At 42.2% G+C, this 25714-nt stretch overlaps 1 protein-coding gene across 5 annotated transcripts in view; it reads left to right on the forward strand.

Moving 5' to 3' along the window:
• hspbap1 (hspb associated protein 1) overlaps positions 1–25714 on the forward strand; it is a 78615-nt gene that overhangs the window by 23176 nt on the left and 29725 nt on the right. For 4 of the 5 annotated variants that reach the window (XM_068034847.1, XM_068034848.1, XM_068034851.1 and 1 more), the window contains 3 exons: positions 3138–3322; positions 15550–15686; positions 25248–25419. In XM_068034847.1, the coding sequence (XP_067890948.1) occupies positions 3138–3322; positions 15550–15686; positions 25248–25419 (494 nt within the window). Of the gene's footprint in view, positions 1–544; positions 663–3137; positions 3323–15549; positions 15687–25247; positions 25420–25714 lie in introns of those variants that run through there. The other variant, XM_068034849.1, reaches the window with a different exon arrangement.

Below are 25714 nucleotides of genomic sequence, written 5' to 3' on the forward strand. Positions count from 1 at the left end.
ACCATCAACCTCTGACTCAGAGGTGAATGCTAGCAAGTGAGTCAAGTAGGCACTGATGTTGATTGCAAAGCATAGCTTCTCACCAGTTCTTGGGTTTCTGATGACAACAGGTCATCTAAGGATAATTGTAGAGCTACCTTGTCCTTTTAAAGAAGTAATGAATTAGAGCACTTCTATGCCATAACACAGTCTAACCTTGATAACAGTTAATGTTAGATGAGGAAAGGGATGATTTATGTGGTACATTAGTTGTAACAGAATACGTAGGAAAGGTCTGATGACCCTTGAGTATAGCTACAGTTGATGAGGCATAACTATCCTTTAGCTATGAGCTGAATAATGCAGAAAATAAAACTATTTCTCAATGTAATTTTGATGCTGTTTATTCACTGCATGCAATTCTATGCAAACGGTTAAGAAGCTTGGTTAATGAAACTGCACTAAGCCAGAAAGTATTAACTGGTAAGGAGGAAGCTTAAATGTCTGTACACGTAGTTGAATATTAAGTTACTTCATGTCTTTACTGTATCTGAGTTCTCCAACCCAATGAAGGGCAAAGCCAGGTGCTCTCTGGCTTTAACAGATGCCAGGAACATCTTCATATCAATTGTGGCAAGTAGCTACATTTAAAATGTTTTCTTGGGAATTTTGTGCTCATCAGGGTAAGGGATGTTAATGTTGGGAAATGAATCTTTTCTGTGTTGGGCACGCATTATCCACATTCCAAGTTTAGGTATAGCGTCAGTTAGGGGCAGAGTCTGATTTGCCTCGGGTTCAACATCAAAAGAATGTTTCCTATTCCACCAGAGTAATATTTTTTGTTAACAACCATCCTGTGAGCACTGTGAATGAGATTGACAATTTAATGCTCGTTAATACAGAATTAGGAACAGTTGTTTGCTGCCGTTCCACGTTCACGGGGGACTGAAGTGACATTGTCGTAACTCATTTCATGCAGGTGATCACTATCAGCTTTACCTCTTATTTAAAAAAAAATACTCAACACTAAATATGTTAAATTTGGATGCTAATTAAACTTTACATCAAGAATTCACCATACAGCCTGTGTCAGATAATTGTGTGGTATGCCAACTTTCTGCAACATTAATTGTCAATTGTTTAACAAAGTGTAAGATTTTTATATTGTAACATCACAAATAATCTTAAGTGTCTGCTTAGGAAAGGCTCTAATCTATTTAGATCAGAGTGCCTTTGTTGGCCCATCTTTGTGACATTCAGACTGCCTTTTAAATAGTTTCTTGTCAACAGACCCGAGGGTATTTTTTGTAACGTGGCTTAATTTTCTGTTTTAACGATGCATAGCACATTTTAACCTACCTCTTTCCGAATGTTAAGTATTCTCCTGTAAATGAGCAGGCTGAAATCTGAGCACAGTCATTTAATAACCTTCTGCTCCAGTTACTAAAATCATTAACTGATTATTTTTTGATGGGGAGAGTTTAAGGTGTGATACAGAATGTAATATCAGAAAAATATCGGTAGTTTGACAAAATAAACATTGATAGTTTAACACCATTGTTGAGTGGTGTATTGTGTTCCAGCACGGGTGGTTAGGTATAGTTGTGTATGGAAACAATATTTCAGTGAGTGAATGGTCAATCTACAGAGCAGACGGCCGACAGAGATGGTGAAAGGGTAATTGTTGACGGCTGTTTTAGCGATTAGAGGGATGTTTCCAGTGGGATTCCGCAGGGCTCAGTACTGGTCCCCTGCTTTTTGTGGTGTATATTAACAATTTGTATGTAAATGTAGGAGGCATGATCAAGAAGTTTGCAGATGACACAAAGATTGGCCATGTGGTAGCTAGCGAGGAGGATAGCTGTAGGCTGCAGGAAGATATTGATCGTCTGGTTCGATGGGCAGAAAAGTGACAAATGGAATTCAGCTTGGAGAAGTGTGAGGTGATGCATTTGGGGAGGTCAAACAAGGCAAAGGAATACATGATTAATGGGGAAATACTGACCATTGTAAAGGAAGTAAGGGACCTTGGAGTGAATGTCCCTGGAGGTAGCAGGATAGGTCGATAAGGTGGTTAAGAAGGCACATGGAATTCTTTCCTTTATTAGCCGAGGTATAGAATACAAGATCAGGGAGGTTATGCTGGAACTGTATAACTCATTGGTTAGGCCACAACTTGAGTACTGTGTGCAGTTCTGGTCACCTCATTACAGAAAGGATGTAATTGCACTAGAGAGGATACAGAGGAGATTTATGAGGATGTGTCCAGAGCTGGAAAGATCGGATCGGCTGGGGTTGTTCTACTTGGAACAGAGAAGGCTGAGGGGAGATCTGATTGCAATGTACAAAATTTTGAGTGCCCTGGATAGAATGGAGGTGAAGGGTCTATTCACCTTAGCAGAGAGGTCAGCGTCGAGGGGCATACATTTAAGGTGATTGATAGAAAAATTAAAGGGGAGATGAGGAAAATCTTTTTCACCCAGAGGGTGGTGATGGTCTGGAACTCACTGCCTGAAAGGGTAGTTGAGGCAGAAACCCTCAACTCATTCAAAAGGAGTCTGGATATGCACCTCAAGTGCCGTAATCTGCAGGGCTACGGACCAAATGCTGGAAGGTTGGATTAGAATAGGTGGATCGTTCTCTGGCCGGCACAGACATGATGGGCCAAATGGCCTCTTTCTGTGCCTTAAACTTTCTATGATTCTATGAAAACTGTTGGTATTAATTATTTAAAATGCAAATTAATTGAAAGTTTTACAGAAAATAACATTTGGGATGCAGTATATATGCAATTTGAGACATGACCTGTGATGCGTGTAGGTTGCCTGTGGTTACGGTTGATTTTGGAGTTGTGGTTCACAGTGCTCTCCACCGCTGGGAGTTTTCCTCGTCTTTTGTCCAGGTCTGTTATAGCGTAATCGCTAGCGATTTATTGCTATGATTGATCAACAACTTCCATTACAATTGTTTCATGTGACTGCCAGGATGGCAAAAGGAGAACAAGGTGGACCTTGATTTCTCATTGTCCAGCAATTCCTATTTTGTAGAAGTATAAATGCGCACATTGTATGTAAATACAGTGCATAATACACTCAGAATCTACGGTACGCTGCTTTCCTGCACACAGTTCATTCACCTTAAACGTGTGTCTTTCCTAGTTCCTCAGTTTGAAACACACTGTGGGTATGTACAGGCCACACTACAGGAGTTCTTAGTCTGGCTTCATGGCGAATCTGATGTCTCGGCTGGACCATTCAACTCTTTCCCTCGCTCTCAGTACTGGGCCTATGCGGATTACAAGTACATTGCCATGACCTTGGAAGAAAAGGCTGAGCTCTTTCAGGTAACCGAACTATGTAAAATGTATTCAGATTGAACTGGCCGTCGTGAGATTTCCAAAAATTCCCTGCACCATTATAGGCCCAGAACATAATGTTTTGTTAATTAGCAATGAGTGCTTATTGCAGTTTTAATAAGACCTGTCTTTCGATGAGATGTTAAACTGATTCCCTGTCTGGTGTCTCAGCTAGACATAGAAGATTCCATTGCACTATTTCAAAGAAGAGCAGGGAGCTTCCCTCCCCAGGTTTGGCCGATATTTATCCTGTAATGAACATCACTAAAAACAGATTATCTGGACATTATGATATTGCTGTTTGTAGGAGCTTGCTGTGTGCAAATTGATTGCGTTTTCCACATTACAACAGTGGCTTAAAAAGTACTTCATTGGCAGTAAAGTGCTTTGGGACAGCTAGTGCTGTTGGGGAGGGTTTAAACTAGAATGGCAGGGGATGGGAATCTGAGCAGGGAGACAGGAGGGGGAAACAAGGATAGAAATGGAAGACAGAAAGTTAAGAAGCAAAAGTGGAAGGCAGAGAAAACAAGGGCAAGAAACAAATGGGGCCATAGTGCAAAATAAAGCTAAGATGACTAACAGTGTTGAAAAGACAAGTCTAAAGGCATTGTGTCTTAATGCACAGAGCATTCGCAATAAGGTAGATGAATTAACAGCGCAAATAGATATAAACGGTTATGCTATAGTTGCGATTATGGAGACATGGCTGCAGGGTGACCAAGGATGGGAACTGAACATCCAGGGGTATTAAATATTTAGGAAGGACAGGCAAAAAGGGAAAGGATGTGGGGTCACATTGTTAGTAAAGGAGGAAATCAATGCAATAGTGAGGAAGGATATTGGCTCAGAAAATAATGATGTGGAATCTGTATGGGTGGAGCTAAGAAACATCAAGGGCCAGAAAACGTTGGTGGGGGTTGTCTATAGGCCCCCAAACAGTAGTGGAGATGTACGGGATGGCATTAAACAGGAAATTAGAGATGCACGCAATAAGGGTACAACTGTAATTATGGGTGACTTTAATCTACATAAAGTTTGGTCAAATCAAATTAGCAATAATACTGTGGAGGAGGATTTCCTGGAGTGTGTACATGATAGTTTTTTTAGACCAATACTTTGAGGAACCAAGCAGAGAACAGGCTCTCCTAGACTGGGTATTGTGCAATGAGAGAGGATTAATTAACTATCTTGTGCGGGGTCCCTTGGGGTGGATTGACCATAACATGATAGAATTCTTCATTAAGATGGAGAGTGAAGTAGTTGAATCCAAAACTAGGGTCCTGAATCTAAATAAAGGAAACTACAAGGGTATGAGGCGCATGTTGGCTATGATAGATTGGTGAACTTTACTAAAAGGGTTGACGGTGAATAGGCAATGGATAATATTTAAAGAACATGTGCATGAACTACAACCATTATTCATTCCTGTCTGGCGCAAAGATAATACCGGAAAGGTGGCTCAACCATGGCTTACAAAAGAAATTAGGGATGGTATTCGATCCAAAGAGGAGTCATATAACGTTGCCAGGAAAAGCAGCAAGTCTGAGGGTTGGGAGCAGTTTGAATTCAGCAAAGGAGGACAAAGAGGTTGATTAAGCGGGGGAAAATAGAGTATGAGAGTAAACTTGCGGGGAACATCAAAACTGACTGTAAAAGCTTCTATAAATATGTGAAGAGAAAAAGATTAGTGAAGACAAATGTAGGTTCCTTACAGTCAGAAACGGGGGAAATTATAATGGGGAACAAAGAAATGGCAAAACAATTAAACACGTACTTTGGTTCTGTCTTCACGAACGAGGACACAAATAACCTTCCAGAAATGTTAGGGAACCAAGGGTCGAATGAGAGAGAGGAACTGGAGGAAATCAGTATTAGTTTTTTTTTTAAAAAAGTGCACGGGAAGTTAATGGGTTTAAAGGCTCACAGATCCCCAGAGCCTGATAATCTACATCCCAGAGTACTAAAGGAAACGGCCCTGGAAATAGTGGATGCATTGGTGGTCATTTTCCAATATTGTATCGCAGTTCCTACAGATTGGAGGGTGGCAAATGTAACCCCACTATTTAAATAAGGAGCGGGAGAAAAAACAGGGAACTACAGACCAGTTAGCCTTACATCAGTAGTGGGGAAAATGCTAGAATCTATTATAAAGGATGTGATAGCAGAACACTTGGAAAGCGTAAACAGGATTGGACAAAGTCAGCATGGGTTTACGAAAGGGAAATCTTGCTCAACAAATCTACTGGAGTTTTTTGAGGTTGTAACTAGTAGAATAGATAAGGGAGAACCAGTGGATGTGGTGTATTTGGATTTTCAGAAGGCTTTTGATAAGGTCCCACATGAGAGGTTAGTGTGCAAAATTAAAGCACATGGCATTTGGAGTAATATACTGGCATGGATTGAGAATTGGTTGACAGACAGGAAACAGAGTAGGAATAAGCAGGTCTTTTTCCGGGTGGCAAGCAGTGACTAGTGGGGTACCGCAGGGATCAGTGCTTAGGCCTCAGCTATTCACAATATATATTAATGACTTGGGTGAGGGAACTAAATGTAATATTTCCAAGTTTGCAGACGATACAAAGCTGGGGGGACTGTGAGCTGTGCTGTGAGGAGGATGCAAAGAGGCTGCAGTCTGATTTGGACAAGTTGGGTGAGTGGGCAAATGCATGGCAGATGCAGTATAACATGGATAAATGTGAGGTTATCCACTTTGGTTATAAAGACAGAAAGGCTGATTATTATCTGAATGGTGATAGATTGGGAAAGGGGGTGGTGCAACGAGACCTGGGTGTCCTTGTACGCCAATCGCTGAAAGCAAGCATTCAGGTGCAGCAAGCATTTAGGAAGGTGAATGGTATGTAGGCCTTCATTGCAAGAGGATTTGAGTACAGAAGCAAGGATGTCTTACTGCAGTTATGCAGGGCTTGGTGAGACCACATCTGGAGTATTGTGTGCAGTTTTGGTTTCCTTATCTGAGGAAAGATGTTCTTGCCATGGAGGAAGTGCAAGGAAGATTTACTAGGCTGATTCCTGGGATGGCAGGATTGATGAATGAGGAGAGATACAGTTCAGTTCAGAGATACAGCACTGAAACAGGCCCTTCGGCCCACCGAGTCTGTGCCGACCATCAACCACCCATTTATACTAATCCTACACTAATTCCATATTCCTGCCACATCCCCACCTTCCCTATATTTCCCTACCACCTACCTATACTAGGGGCAATTTATAATGGCCAATTAACCTATCAACCAGCAAGTCTTTGGCATGTGGGAGGAAACCGGAGCACCCGGAGGAAACCCACGCAAACGCAGGGAGAACTTGCAAACTCCGCACAGGCAGTACCCAGAATTGAACCCGGGTCGCTGGAGCTGTGAGGCTGCGGTGCTAACCACTGTGCCGCGGATTGGGTTGACTAGGCCTATATTTACTAGAGTTTAGAAGAATGAGAGGGGATCTCACAGAAACCTATAAAATTCTAACATGACTAGACAGGCTAGATGCAGGGAGGATGTTCCCGATGGCTGGGGGGTCCAGAATCAGGGGTCACATTCTCAGGATATGGGGTATGCCATTTAGAACAGAGCCGAGGAGAAACTTCTTCACTCAGAGGGCGGTGAACCTGTGGAATTCTTTACCGCAGAAGGCAGTGGAGGCCTAATGATCAAATATGTTCAAGAAAGCGATAGATATATTTCTTAATGCCAAAGGGATCAAGGGATATGGGGAGAAAGCGGGAACAGGGTACTGAATTAGACGATCAGCCATGATCTTTTTTGAATGGTGGGGCAGGCCCGAAGGACTGAATGGCTTACTTCTGCTCCTATTTTCTCTGTTTCTATGTTTTCTATGTCTCAAGATTGTGAAAGGCACTATATAAATGCAAGTCTTTCTTGCATCTAAAAATAAAAAATACTGGTCGAATATGGTTGAGATTCCTGGATTTTAGAAAAGGGAACATTTCTGCCTATGACAGGTTATGTTATTGTTTTCTGTCCTTCTGGTCACGGTGCATATAGGGTTAAAATTAGGTTCGCTTATAGAAAATGGTTCTGTTTGGTTATATATACATCAAGACAGACCAGAAACCAAGTACAGGCCAGGAAGGTCTTGATATGCAAGTGTTTGTTACTGTTATTGTTGGATGAGACATGACTCATCAATCGTCCAGTGTTTTTGGACAGATTAATCTGTTTTCCCAGGAAGTGGTTAAGCCATTCAATTCCTGTGGATCTTTGCAAGGTGTATGTAGATATATTTTATAGCAGCCGTCATTTAGTTTAAGATACACTTTTAACAATTCTTTTTTTGAATTTAAAGGATTTTTAGAGCTCCATCTGGGGCTGGCTTCCTCAAAGTCATTAGAGTTTGACGCAGGTGAGAAATGACTTTGTGGTAGGTCAGCAGTGAACTCTGTAAGATTAATCAGTTACTGCTTTCTGAAGGTTCACATAGTGACTTTTAATTTAGTTTAGAGATACAGCACTGAAACAGGCCCTTCGGCCCACCGAGTCTGTGCCGACTTTTGTTGTTTTCTGTCTCCGAAGGAGATAAAATGAAGTCTTAAGCCACTGCAGTCTGATGCACCTTTTTGAAGTTAAGAAAATTATGTGCTGTTACATGATGCAACCAGTAAACCTGATCACAGTGACAAGGATTCAACCCCTGGGCTCACTGTAATTGCCTTGATATTGGGCACGTAAAGACACATTGTGATTTTTGAGCTTGAGGCTAACTTGCAGGAGTGTTCTGTGGCGTTGAACCCAAGGGAGATAGCTAGTGTAAAAAAAAAAGCACAAACCATAACAAGCACTCAAAAACATTAATCCCTGCTCACTGCAGTTCCCTATAATATAATGTACGTTTACCAAAAGAGAAACCATACAAAGAAAACTGACTGCAGTAAAAAAAAAACTTGCATTTATATCGTGCCTTTCATGACCTCAGGCCATCCCAAAATCAATGAGGTACTTTTGAAATATAGTCACTGTTGTAATGTAGGAAAGCTGTTCTAACTCTCCTTTTTGCAAGGTTAGCATTTAATGACATCACATTTCAAAGAACCTTCTCAATGTATTGTTTTAATTACTTTTGATGTGCAATGACAGCCCATGGCAGTCATTTTGCCCTTATTAAGATCCCACAAACAAACTGATTAAGTGGAGGAATGCTGTCCAGAATACCAAGAGAGCTCCCTGTTCTCCTTAAGGTACCATGGGGCCTTTAACACCTACCTGAAGCCATTGGGACAGGCAGAGTGGGCCTCTGTCTCAATTACCATCGGAAGGATGGCACTTCCAACAGCATTCCCTCTGTAGTTTATTAGGGTCTTCATCTGTTTGCGTGCTCAGGTCTTTGAGTCTGTTTGAGGGACATTGCATGTTAAAATTGTGGCACTATTAACTTGTGCCTTTTTGTGTGCCAGTGAAAGATGTGAAATTGAGTAGAGGGAGCAGTTAAAGAAAAGTGGACGATTGACTGCCAGACAAATTCAAAACTTCTAAAATGGTCTGCCAGGACGGACCTGTTTTTAACTGGTCTCCGAGGTTGTTAATTTTAGCCAGTCCCTGCCGTTTACATTTGCCTTGTAGCTAGCCGAGCATTAACGTGTCCTTTGGAAGCCAATGGCACTACAGCTTGAAAGCACCTTCACAGTAGGGCAAAAGAAGGCACTGCCTGCTGTTGCATTACCCACTGTTGCGTTGCAGCACTGTCCTTGACTATTTGCAGTCACATTGTAAACAGAAAAAAAAATACAGCTAGCGGAGCATCAGAAATGACATTGTTGATTGTGTCAGTTGCACACGCGTACACAAACAGAGCCCAGCAGCCAACTTAACTGTTGCCTCCCTTAGCTAAAAGAAGCATTATTAACTGGTAAACAGCACTTGATGTGCAAAGCCATCAGCTGGATCTAGCATATATTGAATCAATCCTTGGAAGCAATGTGGAAATGGTGCTTCATTTTGGTGCCTTATTTTGTATAGTAGTTGTGGTTAAAATTCCAATAGCTGTGCCACAATATGAATAGCTGGCACAGGCATTATGGGCCAAATGGCCTCCTTTTTGTAAAATTCAGTTTTTTTTTGTGTCCATTCCTAGTTGCCGCTACACTACTCTGAAGGGCAAGCACATATTGTGGGACTGGAGCCATGCATAGGGCCAGGGGTGGCAGGTTTCCTTTGAAGGATAGCAAGAAACTGGTCGTGTTTTTAAGGATAGATATATTTTGTTGTCAACCCACAAATTAATTCAGATTCACAGCATGCCTTGGTGGGAATTGAACTCACGGCCTCCAGATCACTAGTCCAGTACCAGACCCCCACTGCATTATCATGCCATGGCAATAAACCCCAAAACACAGCTGAAGTTTAGTAACTTTTAGTCTGTAGCTTTGCAACCTGGATATGGTCTATCTCCAGCTGCTGCAGGGAGTTTCATTAGAGACATTGTGATAGCTTTTGATAAATCCTTTTGCCAAAGCTTTAAGTTGTGTTTTCTTTTCATGCTTTCCTGGTACATTTAGTCCCGTGTGTCACTTTGAATGAATTGCCAACTGAAAATAAAAGCTAACTTATGAACAAGAAGTCAAGCTTTTCATTACTGATTGTTAAAAAGTTATGAATTAGCATCATTTCATCCTACTCACTGTTAGAATAGTTTAAATTATTACCAGCTATAAATTTCTATCAGGAAACATAGACTGTACAGTTTTTTTTGTTGCAGATCATATATTTGCAGAACTGCTTTCCTGCAGGATTATTGCTCCCATTACGTTGAGTAATGCCATTATGCCTTAGAAAAGTCAGAGGAAGAGGATTTAAAAAAAATTACAATCAGCTATCAACTGATGTTTATCAGGTTTAGATTCCAAATAAAAGACTTAGAAAATGATGCTGAAGCAGTGCCATGAAGATCATTTGTATGTTCAGACAGTATTCTATCACCTTACTTGGGTCCATCCTAAATTAAGATCACCTCCCATTGATTGAAGCATGATATAGAATTATTTGGATGCTAAAAATGTGAGGTTATCCACTTCGGTAGGAGGAACAGATGTTGCAGAGTATTTCTTAAATGGTAAGAGATTAGAAAGTGTAGATGTACAGAGAGACCTGGGTGTCCTTGTCAATAAGTCACTGAAAGCTAACATGCAGGTGCAGCAAGAAATTAGGAAGGCTAATGGTATGTTCGCCTTTATCGCAAGAGGATTTGAGTACAGGAGTAGTGAAGTCTTGCTTCAGTTGTGTAGAACCTTGGTTTGACCGCACTTGGAATACTGAGTGCACTTTTCGTCCCCTTACCTTAGAAACATAGAAAATAGGAGCAGGAGTAGGCCATTCTGCCCTTTGAGCCTGCTCTGCCATTTATGATGATTATGGCTGATCATCCAATTCAGTAACCTGTTCCTGCTTTCTCCCCATACCCTTTGATCCCTTTAGACCCAAGAGCTATATCTAACTCCTCCTTGAAAACATACAATGTTTTGGCCTCAACTGCTTTCTGTGGTAATGAATTCCACAGGCTCACCACTCTCTGGGTGAGGAAATTTCTCCTCATCTCGGTCCTGAAAGGTTTACCCCATATCCTTAGATTATGACCCTGGTTCTGGACTCCCCCACCATCGGGAACATCCTTCCTGCATCTACCCAGTCAAGTCCTGTTAGAATTTTATAGGTTTCTATGAGATCCCCCCTCACTCTTCTGAACTCCAGCGAATATAATCCTAACCGACTCAATCTCTCCCCATACGTCAGTCCCGCCATCCTAGGAATCAGCTTGGTAAACCTTTGCTGCACTCCCTCTATAGCTTGAACATCCTTCCTCAGATAAGGAGACCAAAACTGCGCACAATATTCCAGGTGTGGCCTCACCAAGGCCCTGTATAATTGCAGCAAGACATCCCTGTTTCTGTACTCTAATCCTATCGCTATGAAGGCCAACATACCATTTGCCTTTTTTACTGCCTGTTGCACCTGCATGCTTACCTTCAGCAACTGGTGTACGAGAACACCCAGGTCTTGCTGCATATCCCCCTCTCTCAGTTTATAGCCATTCAGATAATAGTCTGCCTTCCTCTTTTTGCTACCAAAATGGATAACCTCACATTTATCCAAATTATACTGCATCTGCCATGCATTAGCCCACTCACTCAACTTGTCCAAATCACCCTGAAGCCTCTCCGTCCTCCTCACAACTCACCCTCCCACCAAGTTTTGTGTTGTCTGCAAATTTGGAAATATTACATTTAGTTCCCTCATCTAAATCATTAATATATATTGTGAATAGCTGTGGTCCTAGCACCAATCCCTGCGGTACCCCACTAGTCACTGCCTGCCATTTGGAAAAAGACCTATTTATCCCGACCCTTTGTTTCCTGTCTGCCAACCAATTTTCTGTCCATCACAATACACTACCCCCAATCCCATGTGCTTTAATTTTACACACTAATCTCTTATGTGGAACTTTGTCGAAAGCCTTCTGAAAGTCCAAATAAACCACGTCCACTGTCTCCCCCTTGTCAACTCTACTAGTTACATACTCAAAGAATTCCAGTAGATTTGTCGAGCATGATTTCCCTTTCGTGAATCCATGCTGACCCTGCCCGATTCTACCACTGTTCTCGAGTGCTCTGCTATAAAATCTTTGATAATGGACTCTAGAATTTTCCCCACTACCGACATCAGGCTGACTGGTCTATAATTCCCTGCTTTCTCTCTACCTCCCTTTTTAAATAGTGGGGTTACATTAGCTACCTTTCAATCTGTAGGAACTGTTCCAGAGTCTATAGAATCTTGGAAGTTGACCACCAATGTATCCACTATTTCCAGGGCCACTTCCTTAAGTACTCAGGGATGTTGACCATCAGGCCCTGGGGATTTATCGGCCTTCAATCCCATCAGTTTCCCCAACACCATTTCTCTACTAATAACTGATTTCCTTCAGTTCCTCTCTGTCACTAAGCCATGTGTTCCCCAACATTTCTGGTATGATATTTGTGTCCTCCTTTGTGAAGACAGAACCAAAGTATGCATTTAGTTGGTCAGCCATTTCTTTGTTCCCCATAATAAATTCCCCTGTTTCTGACTGTAAGGGACCTAGATTTGTCTTCACCAATCTTTTTCTCTTCACATACCTATAGAAACTTTTACAGTCAGTTTTTATGTTCCCCACAAGCTTGCTCTCATACTCTATTTTCCCCTTCTTAATCAATCCCTTGGTCCTCCTTTGCTGAATTCTAAACTGCTCCCAATCCTCAGGTCTGTTGTTTTTCTGGCAAATTTATATGCCTCTTCCTTGGATCTAATGCTATCTCTAATTTCCCTTGTAAGCCATGATTTGGCTACCTTTCCCGTTTTACTTTTGTGCCAGACAGGGATAAACAATTGTTGCAGTTCATCCATGCGCTCTTTAAATGTTTGCCATTGCCTTCCACTGTCATCCCTTTAAGTAAAAATATTCCAGGTGTGGCCTCACCAAGGCCCTGTATAATTGCAGCAAGGCATCCCTGCTTCTGTACTCGAATCCTCATGCCATCAAGGCCAACATACCATTTTCCTTTTTTACCGCCTGTTGCACCTGCATGCTTACCTTCAACGACTGGTGTACGAGAACACCCAGGTCTCGTTGCATATTCCCCTCTCTGTTTATAGCCGTTCAGAGAATCTGCCTTCCTGTTTTTGCTGCCAAAGTGGATAACCTCACATTTATCCACATTATACTGCATCTGCCATGCATTAACCCACTCACTCAACTTGTCCAAATCACCCTGAAGCCGCTCTGCATCCTCCTCACAACTCACCCTCCCACCTAGTTTTGTATCATTTGCAAATTTGGAGATATTACATTTAGTTCCCTCATCTAAATCATTAATACATGTTGTGAATAGCCTTAGGAAGGATATTGCCATAGAGGGAGTGCAACGAAGGTTCACCAGACTTGTTCCTGGGATGGTGGGACTGTCCTATGAAGAGAGATTGGGGAAGCTGGGCCTGTATTCTCTAGAGTTTTGAAGAATGAGAGGTGATCTCATTGAAACCTACAAAATACTGAAAGGGATAGACAGGGTAGATGCAGCTAGGATGTTTTCCCTGGTTGGGGAGTCTAGAACCAGGGGGCACAATTTTAAAATAAGGGGGAAACCACTTAGATGAAGAATAATTTCTTTACTCAGAGGGTTGTGAATCTTTGAAATTCTCTACCCCAAAGGGCTGTGGAAGCTCAGTCATTGGGTCTGTTTAAAGCAGAGGCTGACAGATTTCTAAATACCAGTGACATAAGGGGATATGAGGATAGTGTGGGAAAAAGACATTGAAATGGATGATCAGCTATGATCATATTGAATGGCGGGGCAGGCTCGATGGGCTGAATGGCCTACTGCTGCTCCTATGTTCCTATTGAAGGTCCACAAAGCGTCCTCTGAATATTTGTGGAATTATAGATCCATATTTTTTCCTCTTTTGCCTTTCTCAGCAGATTACATAACCTTGGAGGTGGGAGGGAAGAAGTGTTTCGCCATCGTGGTCTGACCATCATAGTGTGGGACAAGCTTGATGTACCCGCTCAACTAAAGCAAAATACTACGGATGCTGGAAATATTGAGCTGGTCAGGCAACATCTAAGGAGGGAGAGAAAGAGTTAAAGTTTCAGATCGATGACCTTTCATCTGAAGATGAAATGTTAACTCTGCTTCTCTCTCCACAGATGCTGCCAGACCTGCTGAGCATTTCCAGCATTTTCTATTGATGGACCAGCTGGTCTTTTCCTCTTGTGAATTTCATATGTTGATATATAACAATGCAGCACAGAAGAGGGCGGTTCAAGCTCATCGTGCCTTTCCCGGCTCTTTGCAAGAGTTATCCAGTTGGTCCCACTTCCATTGCCCTTTCCCCTATAGCTCTGAAAATGTTTCCCCTTCAAGTAGATATCTATTTCCTTTTTGAAAGTTACTATTAAATCTGCTTCGACCATCATTTTAGTGCATCCCAGATCATCATAACTCACTGCATTAAAAAAAAATCTTCTTGTCTTCCCCTCTGGTTTGTTTGTGTCCTCTGGTTTACTGACCCTCCTGCTACTGGAATCAGTGTGGCATTTGAATTGATCGACAATCGTAAAAAGTAGAGACGGAATCTTGCTGTTTTGCTTTTGCAACGGAGGTTGGAATTGGAAAGGGAAGATTGCATGTGTTTGATGCGAGGAATGAGTTAAGAAAAAAGCATTAAAATACTTGAAAACATGTAGCATCTGGCGCAAGCTAAGAATATTAACAAGAAGTAACCAACACATGATCTCATACAGCTGGCAGTATTCGGGTTGCGATCAGTCTTAGATGACATCAACATTATTTCACTCAACAAATTGGTTTGTGTAATTTCCCTCAAGACTGGCTTGTTAACAGGCAAAAGATTCCAGTTTTTAATTTCAGCATGATGTAGGTGACAAAATGGATTTTGATGAGATGTGGTGAAATGTGCAATATTGGAGACACATTCAGTTAGAAAAGGAAGAAATGGACAGTGAACTAGAGACAGGAACGGCGACAAAATGTCCAGTCAAATTCTGTTTGTGTCTTGGAGGACTGGGTGGTGCTCTGATTAGTTCACTGTGTTTTCACTTGTAATTGGGCTCAAATCCAGGCCACTCTGATGGAATAAACATATCCTTTCTCCATTCAGCTGTAAGGGTCTGGTGTAAATGAGATTAGGATCAGCTGTGCCACTGTGAAGAAGGAAAAGTGGAAGCTCAGATATTTTTGGTTGACTCCTAAAAATAAAGAATTGTATTTATATTGCAGCTTTCATAACCTCAGGACATCCCAGAGCACTCTACAACCAATGAAGTATTTTTGAAGTATAGTCACAATTGTAATGTAAGAAATGTGACAGCTAATTTCTACACGGCAGGGCCCCACAAACAGCAGTATGATAACGACCAGGTAATCTGTTTGTTTTATTTAGTGATGTTGATTGAGGGATAAATATTGGCCAGGGCACCAGGGAGAACTTCCCTTCTTTACTTCAAAATAGTGCTCTGGCATCTTTTACATCCACCTGATGGAGCAGACAGGACCTTAGTTTAACATCTGGTCCTTGCCTTCTGGAGATCAGCTACAGAGTAGCATCAATGGCAGCCAATTAAGCGGTGCAAAGAGACTGAGGAGAAGAAAGACTTGAAAAATTAGTAACGGTGCACTAACATGTACATTTCTTTAGGAAGTAATCTGGTCTGACTTTGGGTTTCCTGGGAGAGATGGACGAGACAGCACACTGTGGATTGGCAGTGAAGCAGCAAACACCCCCTGCCATCTTGATTCCTATGGGTGCAATCTGGTGTTGCAAGTGCAAGGAAGGTACCGCTAAATTCACTTTTGATATCTTTCCCCTGCTTACAATGTTTACTTGCCATCTCCCCCTTCCCATGCTACTCTTATTTTGCTGACTCAGATGGCTGGGATAAAGCTTCCTCCTCCCTGCCCGCTGCGTTGCAAGATCTACAAATGGTAATTAAGAGGAAGACCATAATTTAGTAGATATTAAAAAAAGCACCATGCAGACTGAAGGGCCCAGATTCAATTCCTATTTAGCACTAAATTAGCCAGATCTTAGCCAGGGCACCAGGTGGGAATTTGCAGTGACCTCAGTGCTACAGGATGTCCCAAAGTGTTTTCGGCCAGTGAAGTACTTTGAAGCGTAGTCACTGTTATAGAGTAGGAAATGCAGCAGCCCATGTGCACAGCAAGGTCCCATAAGTAGCAATGTGATAATGACCAAATGATCTGTTTTAGGAGTCGCTTTGAGGAACCAGGTGAGAGGTTAGGAGATTTTTTTTAAATGCAGAGGCTTGTTGGGTTCTTTTTTTATTCATTCATGGGATGTGGGCGACGCTGGCCAGGCCAGCATTTATTGCCCATCCTAATTGCCCTTGAGAAGGTGGTAGTGAGCTGCCTTCTTGAACCGCTGCAGTCCATTTGGGGTAGGTACACCCACAGTGCTGTTAGGAAGGGAGTTCCAGGATTTTGGCCCAGCGACAGTGAAGGAACGGCGATATAGTTCCAAGTCAGGATGGTGTGTGACTTGGAGGGAAACTTGCAGGTGGTGGTGTTCCCATGTATTTGCTGCCCTTGTCCTTCTAGTTGGTAGAGGTCGCAGGTTTGGAAGGTGCTGTCTAAGGAGCCTTGGTGCATTGCTGCAGTGCATATTGTAGATGGTACACACTGCTGTCACTGTGCGTCGGTGGTGGAGAGTTATCGAATGCTGTACCAGAAACAGCAGTGGAAGCAGATTCCACAATAGTTTTTTTAAAATTAATGCAATAAATAATTGAAAACAAAAAAAATAAGTATTCGGGGAATAGGACTAAGTGGACAATTCTTTCAGAGAGACAGCGCAGGAGCAACAGGCTAACTGGGCTCCTTCTATGCTTAAGATTCGATGATTCTAAACCCACAGTACTACTACAGTTTTATCAGGGTTTGGGGCATTGCCAGCAGCACGTAAGATTAATCTCTTCATAGTCTGATACTGATGTTGGATTGCATCCAGAATATGTTTCACAATGTAAATTAACTATATTAAATATGCTAAGCGAGTGTCAGTTTTCACCTGATCAACCTATGAGGCAAGGTTTGTGTCTGTGCTAATTTTGATGCATGCCAGTGTAAAATCAGAAGTGAACTTTTGACCAGATATCCCCATTACTGCTCCACCTGCCACTTGCTGTAACTGACTTGAACTGGTGTATGTATGCAACCCTATTACCTGCATCAAGTCCTGTTCACCCATCACCCCTATGCTCGCTGACCTGCATCGGCTCCCGGTTAAGCAAAGCCTCTTTTTAAAAAAAATTCTCATCCTGGTTTTCACATCCCTCCATAATCTCACCCCTCCCTTTCTCTATAATCTCCTCCAGCCCTAAAACCCCTCCGAGACATCTGTGCTCCTCCAATTATGGGCTTCAGCATCCCTGATTTTAATTGATTCACCATTGGTAGCTGTGTCTTTAGCTGTCTCGGCCCTAAGCTCGACCCCTATACCTCTCTACCCCTCTTTCCTCCTTTAAGATGCTCCTTAAAACATACCTCTTCGACCAAGCTTTTGGCTATCCATTGTTATGTGGCTTCGTGTCAAGTTTTGCACTGTAACACTCATTTGAAGCTCCTGGGGATGCTAAGGTACTATCTAAATACAAGTTGGTGTTCTCCCCAAGTGATGAGATAATCTGTATGCAGTTGTATCTGTATCCCTGGAGGTATACATCGAGTCTAATTTTAAAAGGCTGTTACCAGATTTGGGAGGCTACAACAATCAGGAAATCTGAGCATGCTGGGGTTCTTTGGAAAAGAAAGACTAAGAGGAGACCTGATAGAGGTCATTAAAATTATGAAATGGCTTGATTGGGTGCATTTAAAAAAAATGTATTCATTCACGGGATGTTGGCATCGCTGGCAAGGCCAGCATTTATTGTCCATCTCTAATTTTCCTCGAGAAGGCAGTCGTGAGCTGCCGCCTTGAACTGTAGTCTGTTCAGAGAAGATTCTCCCACAGTGCTGTTAGATTGGGACTTCCAGGAATTTGACCCAGTAAAGATGAAGAAATGGTAATGTCGTTCCAAGTTAGCATGGTCTGTGCCTTGGTGGTGTTCCCATGGTGCTCTTGTTCTTTTAGATGTGGAGATCGCAGGTTTGGGAGGTGCAGTGGAAAGATGCATGGCAAATTGCTGCAGTGCATCTTGTAGATGGTACACACTGCTGCCGCTGTGCGCCAGTGATGGAGGGAGTGAATTTTTTTATTTCATGGGATGTGGGCATTGCTGGCAAGGCTGGCATTTGTTGCCCAACCCTAATTGCCCTTGACAACTGAGTGGCTTGGTCGGCCATTTCAGAGGGCAGTTAAGAGTCAACCACATTGTTATGGGTCTGGAGTCACATGTCGGCCAGACCAGGTAAGGACAGCCGATTTCTGTCCCTAAAGGCCACAAGTGAACCAGATGGGATTTTATGGCAATCAATGATAGTTTCATGGTGCCATTGTTGAGGTTAGTTTTCAATTAGATTTTTATTAATTAATTGAATTTAAATTCCACCAGCTGCCATGGTGGAATTTGAGCCTGTTTCCCCAGGGCATTAGCCTGGGCCTCTGGATTACTAGTTTAGCGACATTACCACTTTGCCACCACCTCCCCATGTAGTGGATAGGGTGTTGAGCAAGTGGGCTGCTTTTATTCTGGATGGTGTTGAGCTTTTTGGATAGGCTGGGTCTGTTTTCCCTGGAGCAAAGGAGGCTGAGAGGGGACATGATAGAGGTATATAAAATTATGAGAGGCATGGATAGGGTAGATAGCCAGAGTCTGTTCCCCATGGTAGGGGTGACTAAAACTAGAGGGCATAGATTTAAGGTGAGAGGGAGGAGGTTTAAAGGGGATCAAAGGGGTAAATTTTTCACACAAAGAATAGTGGGTATCTGGAATGAGCTGCCTGAGGAGGTGGTGGAGGCAGGAACAGTAGCGACATTTAAGAGACATCTGGACAGGTACTTGAATGAGCAAGGCATAGAGGGATATGGAATTAATGCAGGCAGATGGGATTAGTATAGATAGGCATTATGGTTGGCATGGACGCGGTGGGCCGAAGGGCCTGTTTCTATGCTGTACGACTCTATGACTCTATGTTGTTGGAGCTGTATTCATCCAAGCAAGTGGAGAGTATTCCATCACACTCCTGACTTGTGCCTTGTATGTGGTGGAAAGACTTTGGGAAATAAGGTGGTGAGTCACTCGCTGCAGAATACCCTAGCTCTGACCTGTTCTTGTAGCCACTGTTTATATGTGGCTGGTACAGTTAAGTTTCTGGTGTATGGCAGCTTCTGGGAAGTTGATGGTTCGGGTGGAGGGTGCTTTCGATCATGGTAATACCATTGAATGTCAAAGGGAGGTGGTTAGATGTGGAGGAAGTGTTTTCATTTATAGTTGAGTCCAGGATAAGTAGGGGGGGCATAAATATAACAAGTAAGGATTTCAGGAGGAATTCCTTACAGAATGGTGAGAATGTGGAACCCACTGTCATGTGGAGGGGGTTGAAGCAGATGGTGTTCATGTATTTATGGAGAGACTTGATGCAAGTAAAAGGGAATAGAGACTTAAAGTTGGAAAGAGGTAAGTAAAGTAGAAGGAGGCGTGTCTGGAGCATAAACACCAGCATATAATAGTTGGGCTGAATGGCCTGTTTCTTTGTTATAAATTCTATGTAGATTAGGGTATCAATTTGTGGTATGAAAAGTAAGAACAAACTTGCATTTATATAGTGTTTTTCACATTGTTAGGACATGCCAAAATGCTTCAGTGGACAAGATGTTAAAATTATGAGGGTTGATTTCACTGGTGAGTGAATAACCAGAAGATGTAAAGAAACACCAAAAAGAACTGAAGGAGAGGTTAGGAGATGGAATGTTACAGCAATGGAAGCAGAATTGATAATAGAAGAGGATATATAGTTAGTTAAGAAAAACTGAATGAAATGGGGAAAGGGCATGGTAATGGACAAAACAGATAGCTCTTTTGGAGAACCAGGACAGGTGTGATAGGCCAAATGGTCTTTAATGGTGCTGTAAAACGCTCTCACTTGTTCTGGATGTGCATTCTGAAACCTGAATTTTTGCAAAAACTGCACACACAAATTGAGCTTTGGACAGAACACTTGAGTGTTGGTTGTTGCCACTTGTAATTGCAGACTGTTTATCTCCTTTACCTCTGTGTTTCTGTTCTTCCACTAAGAGTGTGCAATTTTTCTGTGTTGCAAATTTTAATAGATACTAACTGAATAGAAGAGGGAAAAAGAATGATGCAAATTGTTGAACTTTTAATGGTTCTTCTGTTGGTTCGGTAGAGAGAGTCCCATTTACAGATTCTTGCATTTGCAGATAGCTCGAAAGACTTGGATTTACATAGCACCTTTCATGAGCTCAGGATGCCCCAAACACAATAAAGCCAAGGAGCTACTTTTGAAGTATGGTCACTATGGTAACATAGCAGCCAATTTATGCACAGCAAGGCTCAACAAACAGCAATATGATTTAAAAAAAAAAGTTTCTCTGGTCATTTATTGATGCTGCTTGAGGGATAAATATTGTCCAGGGTACCAGGAAGAACTCTGCTGCTGTTCTTCAGAATAATGTCATGACATCTTTAACACCCAGCCGAGAGGATGATAGGCACAGTGGCGCAGTGGTTAGCACTGCAGCCTCACAGCTCCAGCGACCCTGGTTCAATTCTGGGTACTGCCTGTGTGGAGTTTGCAAGTTCTCCCTGTGTCTGCGTGGGTTTCCTCCGGGTGCTCCGGTTTCCTCCCACAGCCAAAAGACTTGCAGGTTGATAGGTAAATTGGCCATTATAAAATTGCCCCTAGTATAGGTAGGTGGTAGGGAAATATAGGGACAGGTGAGGATGTGGTAGGAATATGGGATTAGTGTAGAATTAGTATAAATGGGTGGTTGATGGTCGGCACAGACTCGGTGGGCCGAAGGGCCTGTTTCAGTGCTGTATCTCTAAAAGTAAAGGTTCTCTGTTTAATGTTTCATGTGAAAGATTGCACCTCCGACAGTACAGTCCCGCACTGGAGTGTCAGCCTAGATTATACTCTCATATACATAGAGAATAGACTGAGGATAAATATTGCTCATTGTTTTTGCCAACTATGTAAACTTTTTTCCTCAATTTTCCCTGCTCCTTGTCGCATCCTGCATATTTATCCCCTTTCAAAATTTGTGTGCGGAAGTAAGTGATGATGAAAAGGGCACATTTATTATCTATCCCTGTTTATTTTGAGCATGTGGTGGTGAGCTACCTTCCTGAAATGCTGAAGTAGTTTCAGTGGTGGTGTTAGATGTGGAACTACTGAGATATTGACCCAATGATGATTAAGGAATTGATAATGCACGTCCAAGTCAAGATGGTGTATGTCTTGGAGGTGGAGGTGTTTTTATGATTTTGCTCTTGTCCTTTTCAGTGCAGTAGTTGCTGGGCAGGAACATGCTGTCAAAGCAAGCTTGATGAGTGATGTGCTTGATGCAGTGTGTTTCGTAGACAGGGTGTACGAGTGGTGGATACTGAACAGCAGGGGCATTGATCAAGCAGCAACTTGTCAAATTTGCATCAGTAGGCTCTTCCCCCAACCCTGCTGACCTTCACTGATGAGAAGGACAAAAGCAGCAATGTCATGGGAACCCCAAAACCTCAAGTTCACCTTTGGTTGCACACTATCTTGAATTGGACATAAATCACCATTTGTTCATTATTGCTGGGTTAGTATCCTGGAATTTCTTACCATCGTGGGAATACCATCACCACAAGGACAGTCGCAGTTCAAGAAGAATATCTTAACTCCATTTACGTGCCTTGTGTGCGAATCACTTAATACCCTTTCCTATCAAAAATCCATCAGTCTCAATTCTTTCAATTGACCCCCAGCCTTGACAGTTTTTTTTGCAGGGTGTGGGTAGGGGGCTGGGAAGAGTTCCAGATTTCCACTACCCTTTGTGTGAAGAAATGCTTCCTGACATCACCCCTAAATAGCCTAGCTCTAATTTTACGGCTATGAACCCTTGTTCCCTACTCCCCCACTAGGGGAAATAGTTTCCCTGTATCTACTCTTGTCAAATCTTTAAACACCTCAATTAGATTATCCATCTTTAATGCTTAAGGGAATACAAGCCTTATTAACATTATTAATTGCTCACAATTATTGTGTTGCTGGTTCAAGAAAGTGGATGCTACTAGAATAGAGAACTTCAAGTTTTATCACAATTTTGGAGGGCAGTTTTGCCTAGCTCAAAAGTGGGAACATTCTGCTTTGTGGGAGGAAAGGGTTGGGTTACATTGCAGATTTAACTGAATTGTGTACAGTCTGCTTGGTTTATGTAATTTCTCCAGGGCTTCAAACTCTCTTTCAAGATTCTGAATCCTTTTCAACTTTGAATGTTTTGCAAGTAAATGACTGCACCTCTGAGGAAGCTTTGGCCTTGTCCCATGGGAATATGGGAGATACATCTGGAATGCTGTTATTATGCAACAAGCCTGTTACTTGCTCTGTTTAAAAGGGTCAGTAATTTAGTTTTGGTTGAACAAAAGCAGTGGCAAAGGTTGCAGAAGTTGGACCATGATCTAAAGAAGGTCACCTGTTTGTTTAGATAAACTGACTTGGTGCAGCTTTGGAAGGTGACTTTGAAATCTGATAGAGATCATTTTAAAAGTTTCGGATCATGTGGCGGTGAATGAAACAAAGGCTTGTTCCTGTGGTGTGCAGCAATCTCCAACTATCTACAAGAACTGTCTCTTGTGCCAAGTCTCAAATAAGGTTGCAAATTCTGGCAGTCCAGGCTTGGGTTGAGTTTAAATACCCCTCCCACTGCACGTGGTTGTTTACTGAACTACAACAAGATTTATGTAAACTGAGTCAGGAGAAGGTCTGAATACGTTTCGAGGTTCAGATATTTGTCACTGAGATCATTTCCAATCCTTGTTTACTTGATGTCTCTAGTCGAAGTAATACGAGGGAAGTATTTTCTAATAATGCCTTTTGAGCCTCACCAACAACCTGATGGAACGATATCTCTCCATCTTCCCTCAACAGAATAATTTATTTTGGTCCCAATATATCTGATGGTCTTATGCCATTACCTCAACTGAAAAGGTGGATCATGCGTCTTGCTTTACCCATCTCTGATAATATGCCTTCATTTTAAAAAAAAAAGTCTGCAATTTATGGTTGAGTCCACTGAACTCCTGACTCTTGGAAGAATTGTTCCTTTACTGTAAAGCCAATTTACTGAAAATCAACAGCTTTTAGCAATTATCTTTTCAGTTCAGTGACAGGATGGTGCAGTGGTTTAGAATGTTGTCTATTTACTGCTGAGACTTGGATTTAAATACAGCCCAGACTAATTGGCTGAAAGTTTCCTTTATCTAGTTTGTAGTAGGTGAAATGAGCTCAGGGCATCCTTAAGTCATAAAATAGTGAGCATGCAGCCACAGCACAAAATTGCCATAATTTGACACTTAAATTGTCAGTCACACTCAGAGTGATCGTAAGGTGCAGGAGGTGACAATAACAATATTAGGTCTTTGGCTTTGGTTCAAGAACAATAGAGAGAGATTTACTCTGCGCAGTACCTGGGCAGGAAATATTTGATGCTGAAGTGTAAAAGCAATATATGAACATAAGAAATAGGGCAGGAGTTGACTACGTGGTCCCCTCGAGCCTGCCTTAACTCCGCTTTCCTGCCTACTCCCCATATCCTTTGATTCTCAGATTTAAAAATCTGTCTATCCCAGCCGTGAATATACTCAGTGATGGAGCACAACCCTCTAGGGTAGAGAATTCCAAAGATTCACAACCCTCTGAGTGAAAACAAATGCTCCTCATCTCAGTCTTAAATGACTGACCCCTTATCCTGATGTGCCCCTGTGTTCTAGATTCCCCAGCCAGGGGAAAAACCTTCGTGTCTACCCTGTCAAGCTACTTCAGAATCTTGTGTTTTGCAATGAGATCACCTCTCATTCTTCTAAACCCCAGAGATATTTACTCAGCCTCTCATCGTAGGACAACCGTCTCATCTCAGGAACCAATTTAGTGAACCTTTGCTGTACCACTTCCAGGGCAAGTATATCCTTCCTTGGATATGGAGACCAAAATTGCGCATTGTACTTCAGGTGTGGTCTCACCAAAGCCCTAGACAATTGTAGTAAGACTGCCTTGTTCTTGCACTCGGCCCCCTTGCAATAAAGACCAACATGCTATTTGCCTTCCTAATTGCTTGCTGTACCAGCATGCTAACTTTGTGTTCCTTGTATGAGTGCATCTCAAAATTAACATTTAAATGTTTGATGTCTTTAAGAAATGTGCTGCTTTGGATACATTATTCTCAGTCTCCAAATCATTAATATGGGTTGTAAATAGCTGAGGCACCAGCACTGATCCTTACAGCATTCCACTTGTTACAGCCTGGAAATGCTGTAGCACCGCAGCCTCACAGCTGCAGCGACCTGGGTTTGATTCTGGGTAATGCCTGTGTGGAGTTTGCAAGTTCTCCCTGTGACCGCGTGGGTTTCCACCGGGTGCTCCGGTTTCCTTCCACAGCCAAAGATTTACAGGTTGATAGGTTAATTGGCCATTATAAATTGCCCCTAGTATAGGTAGGTGGTAGGGGATTGAAGGGAAGGTGGGGATGTGAGAGGGCAATGGGATTAATGTAGGATTAGTATAAATGGGTGGTTGATGGTCGGCACAGACTCGGTGGGCCGAAGGGCCTGTTTCAGTGCTGTATCTCTCTAAATAAAAAAAAAAATGCCCTGTTTATCCCTACTGTCTGCTAGCCAGACTATTTGGCTGAAAGTTTCCTTTATTCCTTAAAAAAAAAATCCCAATATAAAAAATATAAATGAATATTTTGATGGAATGGGTGAAGTGCTTCAACAATTGGAGTATTATAGGATGCTGTAGCACTACAGATGAGAATTTGCTTTTACTCAGAGGGTTGGCAATCTTTGGAATTCTCTACCCTAAAAGGTTGTGCTCCATTATTGAGTATATTCAAGGCTGGGATAGATAGATAGATGTTTAAATTGCTTAGAGAATCAAGGGATTGCAGGTTCCTGAATTGCCAGTGTAGGCTACACTGCTCTGGAGAGGTGCCAAGCAGAGGTCAGGTGCCTCTTACCGGAATGGAAGGACAATTGAGTGAGAGTTGTACACTATCTGAAATAATATTGCCCTTAGAAAGTTTGCCACCAGCTTGAGACTATGCACGGCTCTGAGAGATAGGTTAAGTTTTAAGGGAAAAGAACTTTTAACTACTATATGCAGGAACGTTTTTCTCGTTGGAATAATTAAGGAAGTGCTTTTTTTAAAATACATTTTTAGAAAACGATGGCATCTTTTCCCCCCAGAAGACACCACCTACCTGTATTCCACCAGAATTCCTTATGAAGAGTCTAGTATATTTAGCAGTGTGAACGTGGTCAACCCTGATTTGGAGCGCTTCCCTCGATTTCGTGCAGCCAGACTGCATGCTGTGACCTTGCACCCAGGAGAGGTAAGATTGTGTTTTTTGCCAGAATTTAGCAACCGAGGAACCAGGCGGAGGCCATTCAGCCCCTCAGGCCTTTCATGTCATTTAATTAGATCATGGCTGATCTGAATTGTTTCTTGGTTTTGGATGATCATTGTGAATGATGCATCGCAGTGGACTTCATTTCTCAGTTTTCGTTGAGTAGTTCTTTAGAGCTATGCTATAAATAGAGTGCTTAAAAAAATTGTAATTATGTTATGCCTTATCGCTTCAATGGAATGTCTGAGTTTCACATACTGGATTTGACCCGGAGTTGAGC

The sequence above is a fragment of the Heterodontus francisci genome, chromosome 7 (genome assembly GCF_036365525.1).
Source record: "Heterodontus francisci isolate sHetFra1 chromosome 7, sHetFra1.hap1, whole genome shotgun sequence".
In the NCBI taxonomy this organism is placed as follows: domain Eukaryota; kingdom Metazoa; phylum Chordata; class Chondrichthyes; order Heterodontiformes; family Heterodontidae; genus Heterodontus; species Heterodontus francisci.